The sequence below is a fragment of the Eubalaena glacialis genome, chromosome 13 (genome assembly GCF_028564815.1).
Source record: "Eubalaena glacialis isolate mEubGla1 chromosome 13, mEubGla1.1.hap2.+ XY, whole genome shotgun sequence".
NCBI classification, from domain to species: domain Eukaryota; kingdom Metazoa; phylum Chordata; class Mammalia; order Artiodactyla; family Balaenidae; genus Eubalaena; species Eubalaena glacialis.
Genome location: NC_083728.1, coordinates 65,773,088 through 65,794,922, shown reverse-complemented (window position 1 = coordinate 65,794,922; position 21,835 = coordinate 65,773,088). Strand labels below are relative to the sequence as shown.

Genomic DNA, 21,835 nt, shown 5'->3' with positions numbered 1-21,835 from the left:
AAATATATGGATTAAGCACTTTTCAAGAATTGGCCATACGTTTGTGTTTAAAACATGTAGCCGGAATTAAAACATGGCTTTCATTACCTGCCACATGTATGTTCTTGACTAACTTGTGCTGTACTGTGAACTGGCAAAATAGGAGTCTCCATGTTGAAGTCCTTTGATCCATGATCAAATCTTTAAAAACTTTTTTATATTCTTTAAAAAAATCGAGCTGAAATCCATATAACGTAAAATTAACCATTTTAAAGTGAACAATTCAGTGGCATTCAGTACATGGTGTTGTAAAAACCATCACCTCTGTCTAGTTTCAAAACATTTTTATCACCCCAAAAGGAAACCTGTACCCATTAAGCAGTTACTTCCCATTCCCCTTTCCTTCCAGCTTCTGGCAACCACCAATCTGCTTTCTGCCTCTCTGGATTTACCTATTCTGAATATTTCTTGTAAGTGGAATGGTATAACATGTGACCTTTTGTGACTGGCTTATTTCACCATGATCAAATTTAACTAGCAATTTTAAGACCCAGATTATCATCTGTGTTAAAACACAGTCAGTACTGTTGCCCGACTGTTTTTTGGTAAAATCTTTTCTTGTTTTAAAAATTGTGGTAATAATTTTACCACAATTATTTGTTTCTCTTTTTAACTTAGGGTGTGGCAGTTTTATTCACTCATACACTCTGATAACTTTCCTACTTAATTAGAATTATTCCTTTGAACACTTGATAAGGTTATGTTTCTGAACATGGAGATACCATTGGAAAATATGAAACCGTAATCTCATTCCTTGGGAGGTTTACTTTTCTTTCACTAACAGATATGAACCATGCAGGACTTGAGAAATCAAGCACTAATAGTCACCTGTTTGCTAACCATAAACAAATGACTTTGGGCCTAGTAGAATGCTAAGTCCAGGATCAATAGTAGACAGTAAATCTGGATGTGATATGCATTATGAGTAAGACCAGAGTAGAATGAACAAGAAGGGGTTGCATGTGTGTGTGTGTGGAGACTGGGTACAACTATATTGAGAAGCTTAAATTTAAGGAACATCTTATTATATCTGGATTTTTCTGGTTCATTATTCCAAAAACATCCATCACTTTGCAAATGTCTCTAGCATTGCCATTAAGTTTATAATGTTATCTGTGGTCTGAATGCATGGAAAGCTTTTTTCCACCATGGGAAAACTATGGTCAACTTCTTATTTGGGGCCCCTTTAATAATATCATGAGGTGTATATTAAGCATTTAATTGCTTTTGGTACTTGACTCTGTAAACTTTATAAACTTAAAACAAACGTACTATGAAAGTTAAGATATTTTGAAAAACCATGAACAGATTTTGCATTATGCATCCATGGGGGTGATCTCATGACTGATGTCACTGTCATGAGAAGTGCCTTACAGCCTAATGCATGTATTCGATATTTGTAAATTTAAGAGTTGGTTCTAGAACTAGGTGGTCAGGTGTATGTACTACTTCATTTTATAAAGCTCACTTGCAGTTTGGGTCATCTTAATAAGTGACAGGAGAGCCCACCATACCAGTTATCTCAGTCTTTTCCTGCCTTAAAACATTTGTACATCATCACTTACTCGGTTTACTTTTTCTGAGTGATCTTCAACAGGGGCTGTCTGAGGAAGGGCAAGATGGCACTTCCATAACTTGGAAAAGCCCAGTTGAGTCTGATATGTTAGATAGTAGTTATCTGTTTCATAGGGTCTTCAGGGGAATTACTTGAGATAGCAGTTAGCACATAAGGGCTCAATACAAATTAATTGGAGTTAGGGTAATTTGCCACCACCTTCAGCCCTACCTCCAGCACTCTATGGATTGGTGAGTGCTTCTTATCCTGGTCCAGCCCATAATAGACACTTGGTACATGTTAGCTGATAGAATTGAAGTGATACTCAGTCCATGTTTGGAGGTGGAGACTCATATTTGTTGAATATCTACTAGGTGCCACAAGTTATCTAATTGATACTATACAAATGTATTCTCTCATTTAATCTTGTCTGGCAGATGGCATGTCATTTCCATGATTCCAATGAAATAATTGTATCTCATAATTTATAAATGACAAGCCAGGATTTAAAGCCAGGAGTCAGCTCAGTTCTGCCCTCTTTTTTTTTTTTTTTTTTTTTAATTTCATTTATTTATTTATTTATTTATTTTTGGCTGTGTTGGGTCTTCGTTTCTGTGCGTGGGCTTTCTCTAGTTGCGGCAAGCGGGGGCCACCCCTCATCGCGGTGCACGGGCCTCTCACCGTCGCGGCCTCTCCCGTTGCAGAGCACAGGCTCCAGATGCGCAGGCTCAGTAGTTGTGGCTCACGGGCCCAGTTGCTCCGCGGCATATGGGATCCTCCCAGACCAGGGCTCGAACCCGTGTCCCCTGCACTGGCAGGCAGATTCCCAACCACTGCGCCACCAGGGAAGCCCCCAGTCCTGCCCTCTTGCTACTACCCTGTGCCACCTCCTCCATCCCCAGGGTGGTATATGAACTTGATTCATTTAGCACTGCCTGGCTTTCTCTGAAAATTGAGCAGTTTTTCCTTATCTTTCCTATAAACTTTTTAAATAGGAAAACAAAATAAGTATCTTACGTCTGAAGTACAATTCCTGTTACCTTCCAAACTGAGTTCAAAGGATTTTTTTTCCCCCCAGTTTCTGTTAAAATACCCTGCTTAACCACATAAGTTGGGGTCATCTTAGACTTTTCATACTTCCTTTCTTCCTACTCCTGTCAGATACTGCTCCCATTATCTTTGCACTTAACACCTCCTCTAATTGTACTGCTTATTTGTCCTGATGGGATACTTTTTGTAAGTAGTGTTTTTGGTCTCTCTGCCTTGTAGTCTTTACCTCTCTGGTTCATCTATGCACTACCATAGAATGATCCTCCTAAGTAACACTTGGCTGGCATGTCACTTCTTTCCTCAAAAAATTGGTTGCCCTTTACCTTTCAGGGATAGGAATTACGTTTTTGTTTTTGTTTTTTTCTGGCCATGCCGTGCGGGCTTGCACAATCCCATTTCCCTGACTAGGGACTGAACCCAGGGCCATGGCAGTGAAAGCCTGGAATCCTAACTACTAGACCACCAGGGAACTCCCAGGAATTACTTTCTTCAGCACTTCATGTTATTGAAGATTGGGCCCAAAATTTTGTTGACTTATGGGTGCTAATACTTCCTGGGCAATTATTTTATTTTATTTTATTATTATTATTTTTTTCACACAAATCAACAATGTATTTCAGTTATTTTAGATCTAATAAAATTGCAGCTGTAGAATTCCAGATTCTATTCCATAATACAATAATATTAGTGTTGATTTTATTTTAAAAAATTTTTAATTTTTTTGTTAGTTTCTGCTTTATAACAAAGTGAATCAGCTGTACATATACATATATCCCCATATCTCCTCCCTCTTGCGTCTCCCTCCCATCCTCCCTATCCCACCCCTCTAGGTGGTCACAGAGCACCGAGCTGATCTCCCTGTGCTATGCGGCTGCTTCCCACTACCTATCTATTTTACATTTGGTAGTGTATGTATGTCCATGCCACTCTCTCACTTAGTCCCAGCTTACCCTTCCCCCTCCCCGTGTCCTCTGAGCAATGATTTTAAATGTGAGTTTTGCAGGTTATTCTTTATTGGTGTGCAGGATTCATGTGACTTCAAATTCTTTGATGTCTTTGTACATCTTGTGTATTCTTTAAAGCAAGAGTACTTAGATATTGGAGTATCATTTAGGTTTATCAGATATAAAAAATAAACTTATGTATTGGGGTATGAGAGTATATTTCACATACATCTCTTCCAGTGGTGTCATAAGATTTGCAGTATGACACTTGTGGAAACTGGATTGTTGCTTGACCTTAGAATTCTAATATATGACAAAACTGGCATCATTGTAATCACTTTTTCTGAGATGATGTAAGGGCCTATATGCATTTCAGAGACTATATGAATGTCCTTTTAATTTTATTGGTATTGAATAGAATTTATTCAAGGATCTTGATAATACATATGATTATAGAATCTTAAAAGGACTGATCATTGCCTTCTTGGGCTAGAGCTACCAAGGGAGAATCTAGAGAAGTAATGTGTATTTGTTGAGCAGAATCTTACTTATTTGATCTGTGCTGGGCTGCAGATTACTTTTATAATACCTGTAAAGGAAAAGTTTATGAAGCAAATTCAGAGAATAAACATGGTTTTACATTTCAGTTACTGAAAATGTTTTAAAATTGGCTGTGATGGGTGGATTTTTTAGTAAGTTAAACAGAGGCTTCTAACTTGAAAGCCTAAATTAGTTGCCATTGTTCTGAATTATTGAGGTGTTTGTTTTGTTATTGAACTTCTATTTTTCCTGTATTTTAAAAGATAAGTAAAGTGGATGTATAGGTCTCAATTTTTAATAAAAGTTATTTCTATTAAACAGCACCTGTGGAACCTTCTCAAGAGGAACAGTCATTGTTGTGTGAAGGTAATTTTCTATGATGTGACTCTTTGAACATCTAATTCAGAAAACATTAAGTTGTCTGTGGTGTGTAAAGCTAGATACTATTTTGTAAATGTATATTATATCTCAATTTCTTGTCTAGGTTCAAATTCAGCTGTTAGCATGGAACTTTCAGAACCTGTTGGTAAGAAAATTTCTGACCATATTAATACAGTAATATGAAACTCTTTCACTCTCAAGATTTAAGGTGCAAATGTAAGTGTTATGCTTATTATAATGCCTACATTTAAAACTGAGTCTTTGCTGTTAGGATTTAGAAAGCAGAACTAATTGGGCATTAACACTGCCATGATAAATTTATTGATGGCAAATATAAAAGAATCGAATGGAGGAAATGCTAAAGTCAGTTTGAATAGTTGTACTTGATCCATTTACTTTGTGAAAATTTTCTTCCTTTTTGTAATGTTCTTACCCTTAAGGGTTTCATATTCCCAAGGTGATTAATAACGTCAATATCAAAGTTCTGTTACTTGCAGAGGAAAAAGAAAAGATCTAAATCTTTTCACACTTTTTTGTATTCTGATTTGGAACTTCCCCTTTCTTCTACTGTCAGGACATCTTGACGATGGAATAACTGGGCTGTTAGGAATGTTAGATCTGCTGTTCATGTTTTGTTTGTCCTTATGAAGATGAAGCTACGTTAAAATAGTCTCTTCTAGTCTCTGAGTCAGAGCTCTGATGTCAGCAGTGAGGCTAGCTTGTCCGTTTCTGTTGTGAAAGAGATTTTCTTGCTTGTGTGTCACTAGAGGTTAGGAAATGGAACTGAATATGTTAAGTTCTATTTGTTATTTGAAAGCATCTGTGTTTTAAAGTATAGATGATAAACGTTTTTCGGAATACTAAGCTAAAATGTCTTAATTCAGTAGAAAACGGGGAGACAGAAATGTCCCCAGAAGAATCATGGGAGCACAAAGAAGAAATAAGTGAAGCAGAGCCAGGGAGTGGTTCCTTGGGAGATGGAAGGCCCACAGAGGAAAGTGCCCAGGAAATGATGGAGGAGGAAGAGGAAATACCAAAACCTAAATCTGTGGTTGCACCGCCAGGTGCTCCTAAGAAAGAACACGTAAATGTAGTATTCATTGGGCATGTAGGTAAGTTGTACTCATAGCAGTGATAAGAAATGACCAAAGTTATTGGGTACATCAAACATAGAACATCTTATTTAGCTACTTGGAAGTGTTTCGTGAAACTGAACTAAATTAATCTAAAATGTCTTGATTTTTAACTCAGTAGATTTTTTTTAGCTGGCAAAACATTGCCAGTGCTTTATTTTTGAAGGTTGTGATGGCATGGAAGCTGGAAGAAAATAAGCTTCAGTATATTTGTATGTAATGCATAACTGGTCTATAGACCACTGATGATGGCTCAGCATATTATGACATCTGTTAATTAATAGCGTAGAAAATGTGCCTATATTTTTTGTGTGAACTTCAGTTGATTTTGCGGTATTAACTTTACTAGGTAGTTTAATTTTGTGTATGCAAAAAATGAATAATTTGGAGTAACTTCTGGATGTTGTCAGGTTGCTGGTTTAGCACACAAAACAAAACCCTATTTCATTTATTCAGATATTCTCTGCCAATCTCACTTGTCAGAGAGAAGTGAGAAGAAAATAAGGGAATTATGTGCCCCTTTTTCTTCCCTTTATCTTATCTCTGCCTTGCCCTGAATTTGATGATACACCGTTCTACTTTTTTTTTAGTAGCAAAAACTCCTTTGAAATTTGTAAAGGAACACCTATACTGGCTAAATGTGAAAAAGCAGACTACCTAAATGTAGTTCATGGGTCTTTGGCTACTTTTGTTCCCCTTCGAGGCTCCTCTTGGGTAATTCATATTCTGTTGCTGCTGCAGAAGGTCAAGGAGCAATCTGTTAAAGTCTTTCTTTCTTTATCAGTAAAGTAGCGCTAAGTTATTGCAGAGCTTCAGGGGGTCTTAGCTTCAAAGGGAGAAGGTGACTAACCAGAGCTTATGACCCAAATTCCTATCATTGCAGTTGCTTTTGCAAGCTGTAATTATGATGTTAAATGGACCTTTAGTTGTATTCCTATATAGTGATGGTGTTTTGTTTTTATTACACCTGCGGTTTGCCTATTGTTGATGATGTTGTTACTTTTAGATGCTGGCAAGTCAACCATTGGAGGACAAATAATGTAAGTATATTTTTTGTTAAATATCTTAAGACTCTCATGGAACATTAATTAAATGTATTTCTAATAGCTGTCTTTTAGATTTGTGTATAAAAATATAGAACCCTAGATTATAAGAAATCTTAGTCTGCTCTAAATATGATTTTCTTGGGAATAATGAATGTGGGTAACTGGTTTTTCCTCATTCATCAACTCCTTGAATATATGTGTATTTAATCAAAGACAGTCTGGCTAACATGCTGAATAGTTTTTTTATCACATATAGAAGGTATCTAGGTATGAAAATGCCATGGTTGACTTTTAGTGATGTGTTCCAGAATTGAAAAATAATTAAAATGTCTTTTTAATCTCTCCTAAATTAGACTCATTTCTTTAAGCTGTGTCATCAGAGGATCCAGAGGGCATATCTTTATTGTCTTGCCTTGTTAAGTAATCTTAATCAGTAATCTTGCCAATTACTTTTGAAAATTTCCACAACAGACCCTAAAGCAGGCTATTACACAGGAATCCTTACCTAAGGCTCTGTGGAAGGAAGTGACAGGCCCAGTTGATGTTGTGTTTTAGGAGAGTGTATATTTTTTGCTTATGAGCTGGAATTTTCATAGGCATTTCACCAAGATTCTATACCAAAATGGTTAGAAGTATGCACTGTAGATGACTCTGCAGAGAACACATAGAGACTAAAGCTAAGAACAGGATTTGATTTGGATTGAGTCAAGGGAAGCAGTTAGGTATTACTAAAGAATTATTTAAAAATTTATAATCTCATTTTGACTAATATTTTAAAAATATTAAATATTGAAATGTATTAGTAAGATAATTGCTTGGACAACAGTTGGAATTATTTTCTTTTATACAGTATTTACATTAGCTTTTTTAAACTTTTATTCTGAAATAATTTTAGACTTAACAGAAAGGTTGCAAAAACAGTACAGAGTTGCTCTACAACTAATTTTACCATATTAAATAACCATAGTACAATCATCACAACTAGGGAGTTAACACTGGCACAATACTGTTTACTAAACTACAGATCTTACTTGAATTTTACCAGTTTTTCCACCAGTGTCGTTTTTTTCTGTTCTGGAGTTCCACATTGCATTTAATTGTTAAGTCTCCTTAGTCTCCTCCAACTTGTGACATTTTCTCAGTCTTGCCTTTCATGACCTTCATAATTTGAAGAGTGTTATTTGGTTATTTTATGAGATGTTCCTCAATTTGGGTTTGACTGATGTTAACAATTAGATTGAGGTATGCATTTGGGATAACAATGTCACAGAAGGTATGTTGTGCTCTTAACAGAGCATCCTATCAGGGCGCGCAAAATAGCAATATTCAGTATGTTTTATTTATTACTGGTGATAATAGCCATGATTACTTAGTTAAGGTGTTGTCTGCCAGAATTCTCCACTGGAAAGTTATTTTTTCCCCCATTATCTTGGGGGAAGTAATTTGAGTCTGTAAATATCTTTTCCACTGAAATGTTCCATAATTTCAGCATCTACCCCAATGGTACTTGTACTTTAAAGTAGCTTTTTTTGTGGAGTTCAAATTCCCCTCAAAAGAGTTTTAAAGGTTTCCTAACTTCACAACTGAATAATTTGTGAGTAACTAAATGTTGTTTCTCTTTTCTTTCAACATTTTCAGGTATTTGACTGGAATGGTTGACAAAAGGACACTTGAGAAATATGAAAGAGAAGCTAAAGAAAAAAACAGAGAAACTTGGTAAACTTTTATGACACTATAAATTACTTTTAAGGAAACTCTGCCTACTTAATGCTTTTGTAGTCTACTAAGATGCAAGTTCATGAGGTCTAAAATGGTGTCATAAAGGAAAAGTTTCCCTTCCCCTCATACTACCTAGTAGATCAGTTCCTGATGACTTCATAACTTTACAGAGAAAATCTGGAAACATCCAAACATCCAGGATAATAATAGGAGACTTGTGGGATAAATTATAAAACATCTATTTAATTAAGTCATTACCTGGCCACTAAAATTTCATTTATAGAATTTATAGTAACCAGGAATAGAACTGATGTTACAGTGGAATTTGGGGAGAAAGCAGGTAACATAATAGTACTTAGGGTATGATCATTATGTGAATAATGAAAAAAGAATAGACGGAAGTATTGACAGTGGTTGCCTTTGCATGGTGAGAGAAAGGGTCAGCTTTTTTCTTCTTTCTAACCTTATTTTTTTTAAGTTAACAAGCTTTATCTCAATAGGACATTGATGGTCTTTTTTTTTTTTTTTAATTGTATTTCTGTGTTAAGGGAAAAAATCCTAATCAGTATAATACTAAAAAATGGATTACTTACTATGAAATACAGATGATGTCATCTAAATTAACACCTACTGTTACAGATGGTTTAAATTTATATAAGTAATTCGTATATAGCGAAGAAATATCGAAATAATTTTTAGCAAGTAACCATTGCTCCCAAATGGTGGATTAGTGACCTTTACTTTTGAAAGATACCCTTAGACAGCCTTATTTGTATTATACTTTGTGCTAGATGATTTTTAAAATGAAATATAAAGGAACTTATTACTTAACTCATGGTGATATTGGCATTGGTACTAAATAGTCTTTCTTTGTATGTTGTCAGCTTGTTCTCATACATAATGTTTGCTTATAGAATATATAATTGACACTGGATATATAAAAGAACTGAGTGTTTGAATCACAAGAATACAAGTTTTAGTCATTTAATTTTTATTTCTACCCAGTCTTGTTCATGATTTAAATGTTGGTAGAAGAATATTTTTTAAAACTTTCATGTTCTTACCAGTATTATTCTTACTTTAAAATTATTTCAGGTACTTATCTTGGGCCTTAGACACAAATCAGGAAGAACGAGACAAGGGTAAAACAGTAGAAGTGGGTCGTGCCTATTTTGAAACGGAAAAGAAGCATTTTACAATTCTAGATGCCCCTGGCCACAAGAGTTTTGTCCCAAATATGATTGGTGGTGCTTCTCAAGCAGATTTGGCTGTACTGGTAAGGAAAGACATTTCCAATTCATCTGTGTATTTGTTAACAGCCCAACTTAAAATGTAAACATTTGAATTTACCTTCTAAAAGCTAGAATTTAGGTTACAGTGAACTATAATATATACATAGTCACAATTTTCACTTTTGTCTCTCTAATCTGCCCAAGAAATCTTCATAATTTGATTTACTCATTTACTTTATTACCTCTTACTGTGCCAGAAATTAGTGTCCACTGACTGCCAAGCCTAATCCATTTTGTACTCAGTAAATGTACTGTGGGTACAAAAATGAATAAGAAATTATCCGTTTTAAGGTCTTCAGTCATTTTGCAATTTTTTTGGCAGGGGATGGTCAGTGTACTAGCACTAAATCACATACATATTTGAATTTTAAAATATAAAGGCATACTAGATTTTGGAGAATTGGGAATCAATAAACATTTACCAAAATCTTAAAGCATTTAGACATTGTGATGTTCAAAAGTATGTATAACTCATTTACTTATATTTTCTTGGAAGAAGCTTCTGATAAAACTGAAAGGAAAGGTGTTTTATTGCTAGAAGAGTGTACCTGAATGTTGAAGAATAAACTGTTTGATTTCTTGGAATAGGTAATCTCTGCCAGGAAAGGAGAGTTTGAAACTGGATTTGAAAAAGGAGGACAGACAAGAGAACATGCAATGTTGGCAAAGACAGCAGGTGTAAAACACTTAATTGTGCTTATTAATAAGATGGATGATCCAACAGTAAATTGGAGCAATGAGAGGTAAGTTTGGATGTCTTACTGTTTTTTTTTTTTTATAGACATGTTAGTGGAATAAAGGATGGTTTTGTTACTGTATGTTTTCCCCTGGGGTTTTTCTAAACCTTAATTTATGTAATGTTGAAACTAGAGTTCAGTTGCTTTACATTATAATTGAGTTATTTATAAATATTAATAGATATGAAGAATGTAAAGAGAAACTAGTGCCATTTTTGAAAAAAGTTGGCTTCAATCCCAAAAAGGACATTCACTTCATGCCCTGCTCAGGACTGACTGGAGCAAATCTTAAAGAGCAATCAGATTTCTGTCCTTGGTACATGTAAGTAACCTTTTTAAAAGTTTGTGTCTTAATAAGTAATTTAAGAAAATACTGACTGTAACTTTGGCGTTAAAAATACCATGAAAAAAAAAAAATACTATGACCTTTGTCTTTTAATTGGGTTGTCTTTTTGTTATTGAGTTGTTAAGGGTATTTACTCACCTGATACAAGTCCCTTATCAGATATGCGATTTGCAAGTATTTTCTCCCATTCTGTGGGCTGTCTTTTTACTTTCTTGATGGTGTCCTTTGAAGCACAAAAGGTCTTAATTTTGATGAAGTCTAGTTTATTTTCTTTCTTAATTGTGCTTTTGGTGTCATGCCTAGGGAAGTGTTGCCTAATCCAGTCATAAAGAGTTAGCCCTGTTATTTTCATTTAAGCCTACTGAAGCTCTTAGGGGAGTGTTTCATTTTGGATTAATTTTTTGTAAGGTAAAGTCTTGATTATTTTAGCTTTATGAGTGTTTAAATTGGGAAGTGTGAGTCTTTGATTTTGTTATTTTTTTCCCCCAAATTATTTTGGCTGTTCTGGGTCCCTTGAATTTCCATATGAATATTAGGATCAGCTCATCAATTTCTGCAAAAAGGCAGCTGGGATTTTACTAAGGATTGCATTGAATTTGTAGATTGGTTTGGGGGGAACATTGCGATCTTGGCAATATTAAGCCTCCCAATCCATATACTGTAGTTTTAAAGGGGAAACTATTAATATTTTATAGAATCCTGATTTCAGAGCTGGAAAACTCCATAAAAATTAAGTAATAGAGTGGAGTCATTTTATTACAACATGTGGGCTATTTGCCATAAAATACTTTTCTCAATTTTAATAAAATAAGTTTATGGGGAAGCTTTTTCATTATATTGAGCTATTTTGTTATTTTGTTTTTTTAATTTTCTGAGGAATAAGTGAAATGAACTGGATAATAAAAAGGTTGAATGAGAAGAGTACATGGGTAGAATGGAAATATTGTTATAACCACTTTTTTTTGTATAAAGTTAGAGTCATGTAATTTCTTAAAATTTTAACATTTATGTTGACTCTCTAATGGATATTTGTTATGTTCTCAGTGGATTACCATTTATTCCATATCTGGATAATTTGCCAAACTTCAATAGATCAGTTGATGGACCAATCAGGCTGCCAATTGTGGATAAGTACAAGGTACCCAAAATGTTTAAGAACTTGGGTTTTATGGGAGGTGATAAATGGTTTTGTTTTAAATTATGAAATAACTTTAATAATTAACAACATAATATAGATGTCTCTTTTTTAATGGTTATATATTATTCAGTGATATAGATAGACCATAATTTAATCAACAAACTTAGTTTATTTCAGCTATTTTCCAGTGAGCCAATGATCAGTTTTAGAGAGAGACTCCTATAAGTAAAACTGCTGGACGGGTTTGTGTATTAAAGTTGATGGATACTGACAAACAGCCTTCCAGAATACAGTGCTAACTTACATGACCACCAGCAAGCAGTATATGAGTGCTAGTTTTGCCATAGCCTCACCAACACTGGATGTTAATCTTTAGAAAAAATAAGCTTCACTATTTTTAACTAGGTTTTTAAGTATTGCACTATCAATACGTAATATTTTGCCTTTCTCAAACACTTCATTCTTTGATTAGCTTCATGCTAAATTTCTTGAACAACTATTTTTCCAATTTTATAAAAGACAGAAAAGTCTCATATTTTTGAGAGAACCTGAATTTGAACAAATAATTCACATCTTCAAACATAAAATTCTGCCCTGTCTCCTGCCGTGTGCTTTCTTTTTAAATCCTAAGCCTACTTATTTATTAGTATTATAATTATACATATGCTTATGACACAGATATAGAGTATTTACCTGTGTTTAAGATTAATTCTAAGCATTCTACCACTTGAGCCAAAGATTTTCTTTTATGAGTAAGCCCTGCAAGATTTCACTTTGGGTTGTTGAACTACTGTAGAGTAGTAATAGAAGCCTGACATTTGGTTTTTCATTTTAAATTTAAACAGGATATGGGCACTGTGGTCCTGGGAAAGCTAGAATCAGGATCTATTTGTAAAGGTCAGCAGCTTGTTATGATGCCAAACAAGGTAAGAATTAGTAATGCTCTTGCTCATTTAAATTTTCTCTTGAAAATATTAGCAAGGAGCCAGAACTTTTCAATCTTAGGGATTTCATTAAAAGAAACAACTTTTTAAATCCAGGATTATGTTTTATTAATGTCAAGTACAAAATTTAATCAAGAATATGTGATGTTATTTATTGACAAATGGAGAAGGGACAGTATTAGCTCCATGTTAGAGTTAAAAGGTGCATCATCATGAAAGCTTCAACTCCGTTTCTTTGGTTTTTTTGTTTTTTTATTTAATTTATTTATTCTTGGCTGCATTGGGTCTTCGTTGCTGCGCGCAGGGGCTACTCTTAGTTGCAGTGAGCAGGCTTCTCATTGCGGTGGCTTCTCTTGTTGCAGAGCACAGGCTCTAGGCGCGTGGGCTTCAGTAGCTGTAGCACGTGGGCTCAGTAGTTGTGGCTCGCGGGCTCTAGAGCACAGGCTCAGTAGTTGTGGCACACAGGCTTAGTTGCTCCGCAGCAATGTGGGATCTTCCCGGACCAGGGCTTGAACCCTTTTCCCCTGCATTGGCAGGCGGATTCTTAACCACTGTGCCACCAGGGAAGCCCAACTCCATTATTTTATAGGAAGTAAATGGTTAAGTGACTTGCTTCTGTTAACACACTGGATTAGTAAGTGAGCCAGGGATGAAAACTCAGCTTTAATCATGATATAATTAGCTTCCTTTTATTTTTTGTACATAGTTATGTTGGGTACTATAAAATAATGTGTCTAACCTATGTTCCTAATTTATTTTGGGAGAAGAGGATTTGCCTTTATCATAAATGGGTCTTTCCCTCTTTCTTTCTACCTTATTGTAATTTCTTCATTATTGGAGAGGGTTTCATTAAGTAACATGCAGAAATCTCAAGCTATTCCTTTGTGTTATTTCTGACTGCTCAGTTGCTGATAATTGCAGATGACGTGTTACTAAGAAACTGTTACCTGTTTTCCAGAGGACTTCTCTAACAATCTAGAGGTATTAGTTATGTAGGAAAACACACCTGAATCATCAGAACCTCCAAATAGAGACTTTAAGATTTAACTGAGAATTTCTTTCTTTCTTTTTTTTTTAAATAAATTTATTTATTTTTGGCTGTGTTGGGTCTTCACTGCTGCGCACGGGCTTTCTCTAGTTGTGGCGAGCGGGGCTACTCTTCGTTGCGGTGTGCGGGCTTCTCATTGTGGTGGCTTCTTTTGTTGTGGAGCACGGACTCTAGGCACGTGGGCTTCAGTAGTTGTGGTACATGGGCTCAGTAGTTGTGGCTTGTGGGCTCTAGAGCGCAGGCTGAATAGTTGTGGCACGTGGGCTTAGTTGCTCTGCGGCATGTGGGATCTTCCTGGACCAGGGCTTGAACCTGTGTGCCCTGCATTGGCAAGAGGATTCTTAACAACTGTGCCACCAGGGAGGTCCCCTGAGAATTTCTTTACCATGCTTATTCCAGGCACAGTGAATTACAAAAGGTAATTGTCAATGTACTGTTTAGGTATAATTGGAACCTTACAAATTATACTTTGGTGTTTCTTGATGCCTTGGAGATCAGAGTATCCTATCATAGTATCTTTTTTCTAAGGTAATTATCTCTGCAACTTGAAGGTCAATGATAAATGAATGGAAATAATGGTCAGTTTGAATCCTTGCTCTATTTTGTCTGTTCAGCAGTCACAGAAGTTGTGTTTGCTTGTGGAGATGGAAGCAAGGGGCTTGGGGAAGAAGAATAGGGAAGTGATTGCTTAATGCGTATAGAGTTTCCTTTTGGGGTGATGAAGGTGTTTTGGAGCCAGATACTGGTGATGGTTGTACACCATTGTGAATGTAGATGCCACTGAATTGTACAATGTAAAATGGTTTAAAACGGTAAACCTTATGAGTATTTTATCACAACAGAAAGAAAAGTACTTACTATGGGCCAGTGAACCTAGAGCTGGGCTATAGCTAAAGGTAAAGGGCCTTAATATACTAGTTCTTGTAGAAGTTGTCACTTTATACTAATAACTAAGCAGGTCAGTGTAGCATACCTTACAGTTGTTAATCAAGCCTTAAAAACTCAGTTCACTGAGTTCACTAGTCCCCTGAGTCTCAGTGGAACAGAATGAAATGTTTTAAAAGATGTAGATGCCAGGCTATTTTACATTAAAAAATTAATAGGTAGGCAACCTACAGAATGTGGGTAAAAAATTGTATATCATAAATCTGATAAGGGGTTACTATCCATAATATATCAAGAACTCCTACAACTCAACAAAAAGAAAACAAGCTGACTAAAAAATGAGCAAAGAACTTAAATAGACATTTCTACAAAGAAGATGTACAGTGGCCAAAAAACACATGAAAACATGCTCAACGTCACTAATCATTAGGAAAATGCAAATCAAAGTCACAGTGAGATAACACCTCCCACCCATCTGGATGGCTACTATCAAAAACCCCAGAAAATAACAAATGCCGGTGAGGATGTGGAGAAATTGGAACCTTTGTGCACTGTTGGCAGGAATGTAAAATTGTGCAGCTGCTGTGGAAAACATAATGGCATTTCTTCAAAAAAATTAAAAATAGAATAATCATGATCCAGCAATTCCACATCTGGGTATATACCCTAAAGAACTGAAAGCAGACCTTGAATAACTGATGCTCAGGGACTTCCCTGGTGGCGCAGTGGTTAATAATCCGCCTGCCAATGCAGGGGACACGGGTTCGAGCCCTGGTCCGGGAAAATGCCACATGCTGTGGAGCAACTAAGTCCGTGCACCACAACTACTGAGCCTGCGCTCTAGAGCCTGCACACCTAGAGCCCACGCACCTAGAGCCCGTGTTCCACAACAAGAGAAGCCACCGCAACAAGAAGCTCACGCACTGCAATGAAGAGTAGCCCCCACTCGCCGCAAATAGAGAAAGCCCGTGCACAGCAACGAAGATCCAACGCAGCCAAAAATTAATTAATTAATAAAAAAAAAATAAGGACTGATGTTCGTAGCAGCATTATTCACAATAGCCAAAACGTGGAAGCAACCTGTAGTGTCCATTGATGGATGAATGAGCAAACAAAATGTGGTGTATACGTACAACAGAATATTACCTCAGCTTAAAAAGGAAGGAAATTCTAACATAGGCTACAACATGGATGAACCTGGAGGGCATTATACTAAGTGAAATAAGCCAGACACAAAAAGATAAATCATGTATGACTCCACTTATGTGAGGTACTTAGAGTAGGTAAAATCCTTAATACCTTTCATAAACTAAGAATTTGTTGGTCTTAATCTTAATTTTTCATAAGTATGGATTAGAGATTAGACTTGCTCTATTTTGTTTAGCTATAAAAGTCCTTATTTGGGGAGAGGAACTATTATGCTGGATTATTTGGGCAAAAAGTATTAAACAATACTTGTTTAGTTGTATATGGTGGAACTGCTAGTTTCTACCCCTTTATCCCATCACTGTAAAGAATTTGCTAGCAAATATGGCTATATTACCAGTTCTTGGAATGAATTTCAACAGACAGGTATCAGTAAGGTATAAGCTGCCTTCTGGGAAAGAAAGCCATTATTTGTGTATGTGTGTGTATGGGGAAACTACTAGAGTTTATTAGCAAGTGACAGTTTGTAGAATTCTGGTATGGAATATAATGATTCTGGATTCTCTACTGTATGTCTACCATCACGAGAAAGTTCATTTTTGTCTTGAAGGCTTTATTTTTTTGTTTTCTGGCATGTGTTTTAAAAATATGAATTACCTCCAAGGGCAGAAGTGGAATAAAATGAGGGAATACTAGTGAGTATTGCTTTTAACATTTTTTTCCCCCATCTATATGCTCTTTTAAAAAAAAATTATTGTGGTAAAAGACAGATAGGGCTTCCCTGGTGGCGCAGTGGTTGAGAATCTGCCTGCCAATGCAGGGGACACGGGTTCGAGCCCTGGTCTGGGAAGATCCCACATGCCACGGAGCAACTGGGCCTGTGAGCCACAACTACTGAGCCTGCGCGTCTGGAGCCTGTGCTCCGCAACAAGAGAGCCCGCGACAGTGAGAGGCCCGCGCACCACGATGAAGAGTGGCCCCCGCTCGCCGCAACTAGAGAAAGCCCTCGCACAGAAATGAAGACCCAACACAGCCAAAAATAAATTAATTAATTAATTTAAAAAAAAAAAAAAAAAAGACAGATAAATTTTACCATTAATGACATTTAGGTACATTCACAGTATTGTGCAGCCATCACCACTGTCTATTTCCAGAACATTTTCATCACCCCAAAAGGAAACTACCTATTAAACAGTCAATGTGCTTTAAAGCTTAGCTGTTCAAAAAACCTTAGAAAAGTACATTCTTTGGATGTTTGGGGGATTGATAGGTAATGGAAGCCATGTCTGTTAACTCCTGGAATTTAACAATAATAATAACAAAAATTGCATCCATAAAATTAAAATCCAAATTTTAGATTTAATGTTGTAATTTTGAAAAAGTAAAAAAGGCAAATGCTAGTTTATACTTGTTCTATTTGGAAATTATTAGGATGTGACAGATAAATCTTCTAATTGGCAGTTTGTACTTCTAGGATATGATTTTTTTCATTAAGTTCGTGTCATACAAATGTTATAAAGTTTCTTCACACTCAAAGAATTATTTTGGCTAATCAACAACCACAGAAAAATGTGACTTGCAAGTCTTCAGCAAACAGATAATTTTCCATTCTATAATGCAGTGAATGTGTCAAAAAATCTCCAATCTTGGTTTCTTTTTAAGCACAACGTGGAAGTTCTTGGAATCCTTTCCGATGATGTAGAAACTGATTCTGTAGCCCCAGGTGAAAACCTCAAAATCAGACTGAAAGGAATTGAAGAGGAGGAGATTCTTCCAGGGTTCATACTTTGTGATCCTAATAATCTTTGTCATTCTGGTCGCACATTTGATGCCCAGGTAAACCAGTTATTGTAATTATCATGATGATGTTCACTGTGTAAATGAAACTAGAATTTAAATCTCCTTTGTCCCCATTATTGGTGACATGCCATTGTGTGCGGAAGGGGAACTGAAATAGAATAAACCATATATAGAGATCACAACTGTGATGTGTATATCTCATACACATAAAGTCTTTAAGATGGTACAAGTACTGGGTAGGTAGTATTCTTTGTAAGTTCCCTTTTATTTTTTATTTCCTGTTGATAATATACATTGATACTTACATTTTGCTCAAAGTGTTTTTCACTTTAAGTAGAGCGTAGTTGCCTTGGAAGTCATGGTTTGTCTGTTCATTCAGAGCAAATTACTTTCCAGACAGAAAAACACACGTAATTTCTCCATGTCATTAGCAACGTGACCTCCCCAGGAGAATGAAAGAGTAAGTGATTGGTACAGCTCGCAGAATTTTTGAGTTCTAAGATACGATGACTAATCAAGTTAGATTTTGATGTCAGATACAAGGTTGTTAACTTTGGACCTTGGATACTGGGAAATGGATAAAACTATAAGTTCACATCTAGGAGGAAAAAACCTAGCATGTGAGCAGCAATGATTAATTCCTTGGTGGGGAGTATACAGGAAAGCCTTCCCAGAGAAGAAAGTCTGCCTGTGTCTTTAAAGTTTGTGTGCTTGCCAAGAAGATCAGTGAGGTAAGGATATCAAAGTTCATGCTTGGAGGTAAGGCAACCTGATCTACCACTTCTAACACAAAAATAAGTTGGTGCCCTATTGAGATTGTGAGTTACACATTCAGTTCTTTTTTACCTAGGGATAAAGATGTGAATTTTTTTGTTTGACAGATAGTGATTATAGAGCACAAATCCATCATCTGCCCAGGTTATAATGCGGTGCTGCATATCCATACCTGTATTGAAGAAGTCGAAATAACAGTGAGTTTTAAGATAATTGAGGTTTTTGATTTAAGACCATTTCATCTTGATAATTTTTGATCAGCAACAGTGATGTATTCTTATTTGCACTTCTAGTATTAGTTTAAAGATTCTTTTATTTGACATTATTCCAATCTCATCCTTTTTTCTTGGATAGGCCTTAATCTGCTTGGTAGACAAAAAATCAGGAGAAAAAAGTAAGACTCGACCCCGTTTTGTGAAACAAGATCAAGTATGCATTGCCCGCTTGAGAACAGCAGGAACCATCTGCCTTGAGACCTTTAAAGACTTCCCTCAGATGGGTCGTTTTACTCTAAGAGATGAGGGTAAGCCTTTAAATTGATGTCTAGTGTTATATCTAAGATGCTTAGCTTTGGTAATCTTCATCTGAGTGCAGCGCACATTGCAAGTTCATAGGAAACTTGGATACTTGTTTTATAATATATTCATATAATAAATGTTTTATGAGTTGAATGAGTTGAACAGACAGACTTGACCACATCTGAGTAGTGATGCTCTAGATGAATAATCTTAATTTTAATATTTTGCAAGCAGTGGGTTTTGAGAGTCATTTTATTTATTACTAAATAAGACATTTCTATGATGAAATCCTCTGTAATATGTGTGACTAAAACTCATCTTGAAGGACTCTATCCTGTAGAGCAAAGTTTTTGCTAAGCAAGGCTCTGAGGTAGACATCTTTTTTTATGCTCAGAAGAAATCATTTTAAAATCAAATATGATAAACATTAACCACACTGAAATGGGGGGAGATAAAAGGGGTACATAGATTGATAGTCTTAACACCTAATATTTCAGAAGTTTAATATTCATGTTCTTTTGTGTGTGTGTCCATTTCTGCCTACCTGAGTGGATTGGAGCAGCTGTAATTTTCTTATCTCACAGCCATGAAACTCTGTTATCATGGAAACAAAATGACTTTTATTAAACGTTTCTCTATGGATTATTATATTAACTTAGATAACTATTTTAAGACTATGGAAAACTTTACATAAAAGTTCATGGTTCACTTGAAATACAGAATAGTCATTTCACATATTAGTTCCAGTTTCATTCAGCAAAAACTTTACTGTATATCTACTGCATGGCAGGAGCCATGCCAAGCACTGGAAATACGATGAATATGGTCCCTGAGCCTTATTTTGGAGAAATCTGTATAAAGGTGGTATCCATTTGAAGTCATTATCTTAAAACTCTTCTTGGTGAAACTGGTTACTGGGTTTGTCCCATTAATATAACAAAATGAGAATTTTAGTTACCTGATAAAATCAGGCAGAAGAAATTAATGTAGCAAGAATTTTTATCCCCAGAATTTTTTTTCTTTCTAAAGAGTAGTTGGCTTTTAGGTTTTTCACAAGATCTACATGGGTTTTGTATCTCTTATAATAGGACTGAGAGCCCAGTTTAACAGCTTTTAATGAGATAATTGATATACCATGAAATTGACCTGTTTTAAGTATACAATTCAGTGAATTATATGTTTACAGAGTTGTACAGTCATCCCCACATTCTAATTTTATAACATCTAGAACATCTAAAAAGGAACCCTAATACCTGTTTACAAAAGTCACCACCTATTCCCACCCCTAGCCTTAGGCAACCATAAATCTACTTTTTCTCTCTGTTTGCCTTTTTTGGACACGACATATAAATAGAATCATACAGTTTGTGGCCTTTAGTGTCTAGTTTATTTTACTCGGCATGTTTTTGAGGTTCAATCACGCTGTGGCATGTACTGTATGTAATTCATTCCTTTTTATTGCCAAATAGTATTCCATTGTATGGATATCCACATTTTACTTCTCCATAGATTTTTGAAAGAAAATCATATCTTCAGTTCCCCTCCATTAATCAGAAATCATGTCTTTGATGGTAAAGCCAGTTAATTAGTAATTTACATTGTAAAATAATGATTTAAAATATGATTTAAAATAATAAGTTTTAATATCCTAAATAGCCTTGCTGTTAACTACTGAAAAGGTTTTTTAAAAATTTCATTTCTAGGTAAGACCATTGCAATTGGAAAAGTTCTGAAACTGGTTCCAGAGAAAGACTAAGCATTTTCTTGATGACGCTGCACAATACTGTGAGAAAATTGACTGCAAAAGCCTACTTCACACCGCCTACTCTTATTTTCTGCCCATTGACAAACCTCTCCCCATGTTTTGCAAAGACAAAAATTCACAGCAAAAGTCCACATTATGTCAGCTTTCTCATATTGAGAGCTCTGCTATGCCACTGTTGAATTTTTCCCAAGATTTTTTTCTTCCCCTCTCAAACTCTGCTTCCTTGGACAGATTTGGCAATAGCTTTGTAAGTGATGTGGACATAATTGCCTACAATAATGAAAACCTACTAGGAATTTTTTTATTTTTCATTTCCCCTTAGGCATACTTAGTCTTTTTTTCCCCCAGGCAGATCATTCTGAGTGTGCGAGTGTGTGTGCACATGTTACAAAGACAACTACCATGTTAATAAAATATTCAATTTGAAACCCTTTTCGGTATTTGAATTGCTTTTGAATAATGTTTTTTATCTGGATGTAACATTGTTGCATTAGCTTTTTAACTTTACCAAGTAATTGAGTACATTTTATTACTTGGACTTTTCTAAACTTTCCTTATCCACTACTTTAAATGAGGCATTTACAAACAATGTTCAAGTTTGTATTAAAAGAAAATTAGTTTGACCCCTTCTTTTGATGGTTAATGCATACATACAATATCTTTATGCAACTGTGACACTGCTTTATTAGGTCTACCAGTTTCTGCCAATTTATATTTTAACATGATTTCTTAAACACAGTAAGTGGTTTTAAAATACAAGAACAGCATACTGTAGTTTTTATAAGTATAAAGCATAATAAAATTGTACCCCTACAAAAAATTCCATTAACTTGTTAAATTAATGGAATTTACAATAAAGACAGCATGTTGAAACCTGGCAGAAATGCCTCCTTTAGTATTTATAAGAGCTGCATGCATCTAATATGAAAACTGTATCAACTGCAAGTGCCAGTTCTACAAATTACTCAGTTTATTGTTTGTATTAGTAATTTTAAAGGCTGGATGATCCTTGCTGATTAAAGCTAAATCTCATCC

General features: G+C 35.5%; 1 protein-coding gene across 2 annotated transcripts in view; it reads left to right on the top strand.

Moving 5' to 3' along the window:
- Positions 1 to 21,228, top strand: part of GSPT1 (G1 to S phase transition 1) — a 29,517-nt gene extending 8,289 nt beyond the window's left edge. Inside the window, exons 2-15 of one of the 2 annotated variants that reach the window (XM_061208096.1) lie at positions 4,450 to 4,494; positions 4,613 to 4,654; positions 5,397 to 5,621; positions 6,649 to 6,682; positions 8,327 to 8,404; positions 9,503 to 9,683; positions 10,288 to 10,442; positions 10,618 to 10,758; positions 11,827 to 11,920; positions 12,766 to 12,846; positions 17,606 to 17,779; positions 18,625 to 18,714; positions 18,872 to 19,040; positions 20,739 to 21,228. In XM_061208096.1, the coding sequence (XP_061064079.1) occupies positions 4,450 to 4,494; positions 4,613 to 4,654; positions 5,397 to 5,621; positions 6,649 to 6,682; positions 8,327 to 8,404; positions 9,503 to 9,683; positions 10,288 to 10,442; positions 10,618 to 10,758; positions 11,827 to 11,920; positions 12,766 to 12,846; positions 17,606 to 17,779; positions 18,625 to 18,714; positions 18,872 to 19,040; positions 20,739 to 20,791 (1,562 nt within the window). In that variant the 3' untranslated portion in view covers positions 20,792 to 21,228. Of the gene's footprint in view, positions 1 to 4,449; positions 4,495 to 4,612; positions 4,655 to 5,393; positions 5,622 to 6,648; positions 6,683 to 8,326; positions 8,405 to 9,502; positions 9,684 to 10,287; positions 10,443 to 10,617; positions 10,759 to 11,826; positions 11,921 to 12,765; positions 12,847 to 17,605; positions 17,780 to 18,624; positions 18,715 to 18,871; positions 19,041 to 20,738 lie in introns of both variants that reach the window. The other variant, XM_061208095.1, reaches the window with a different exon arrangement.
- Positions 21,229 to 21,835: the final 607 nt, after the last annotated feature.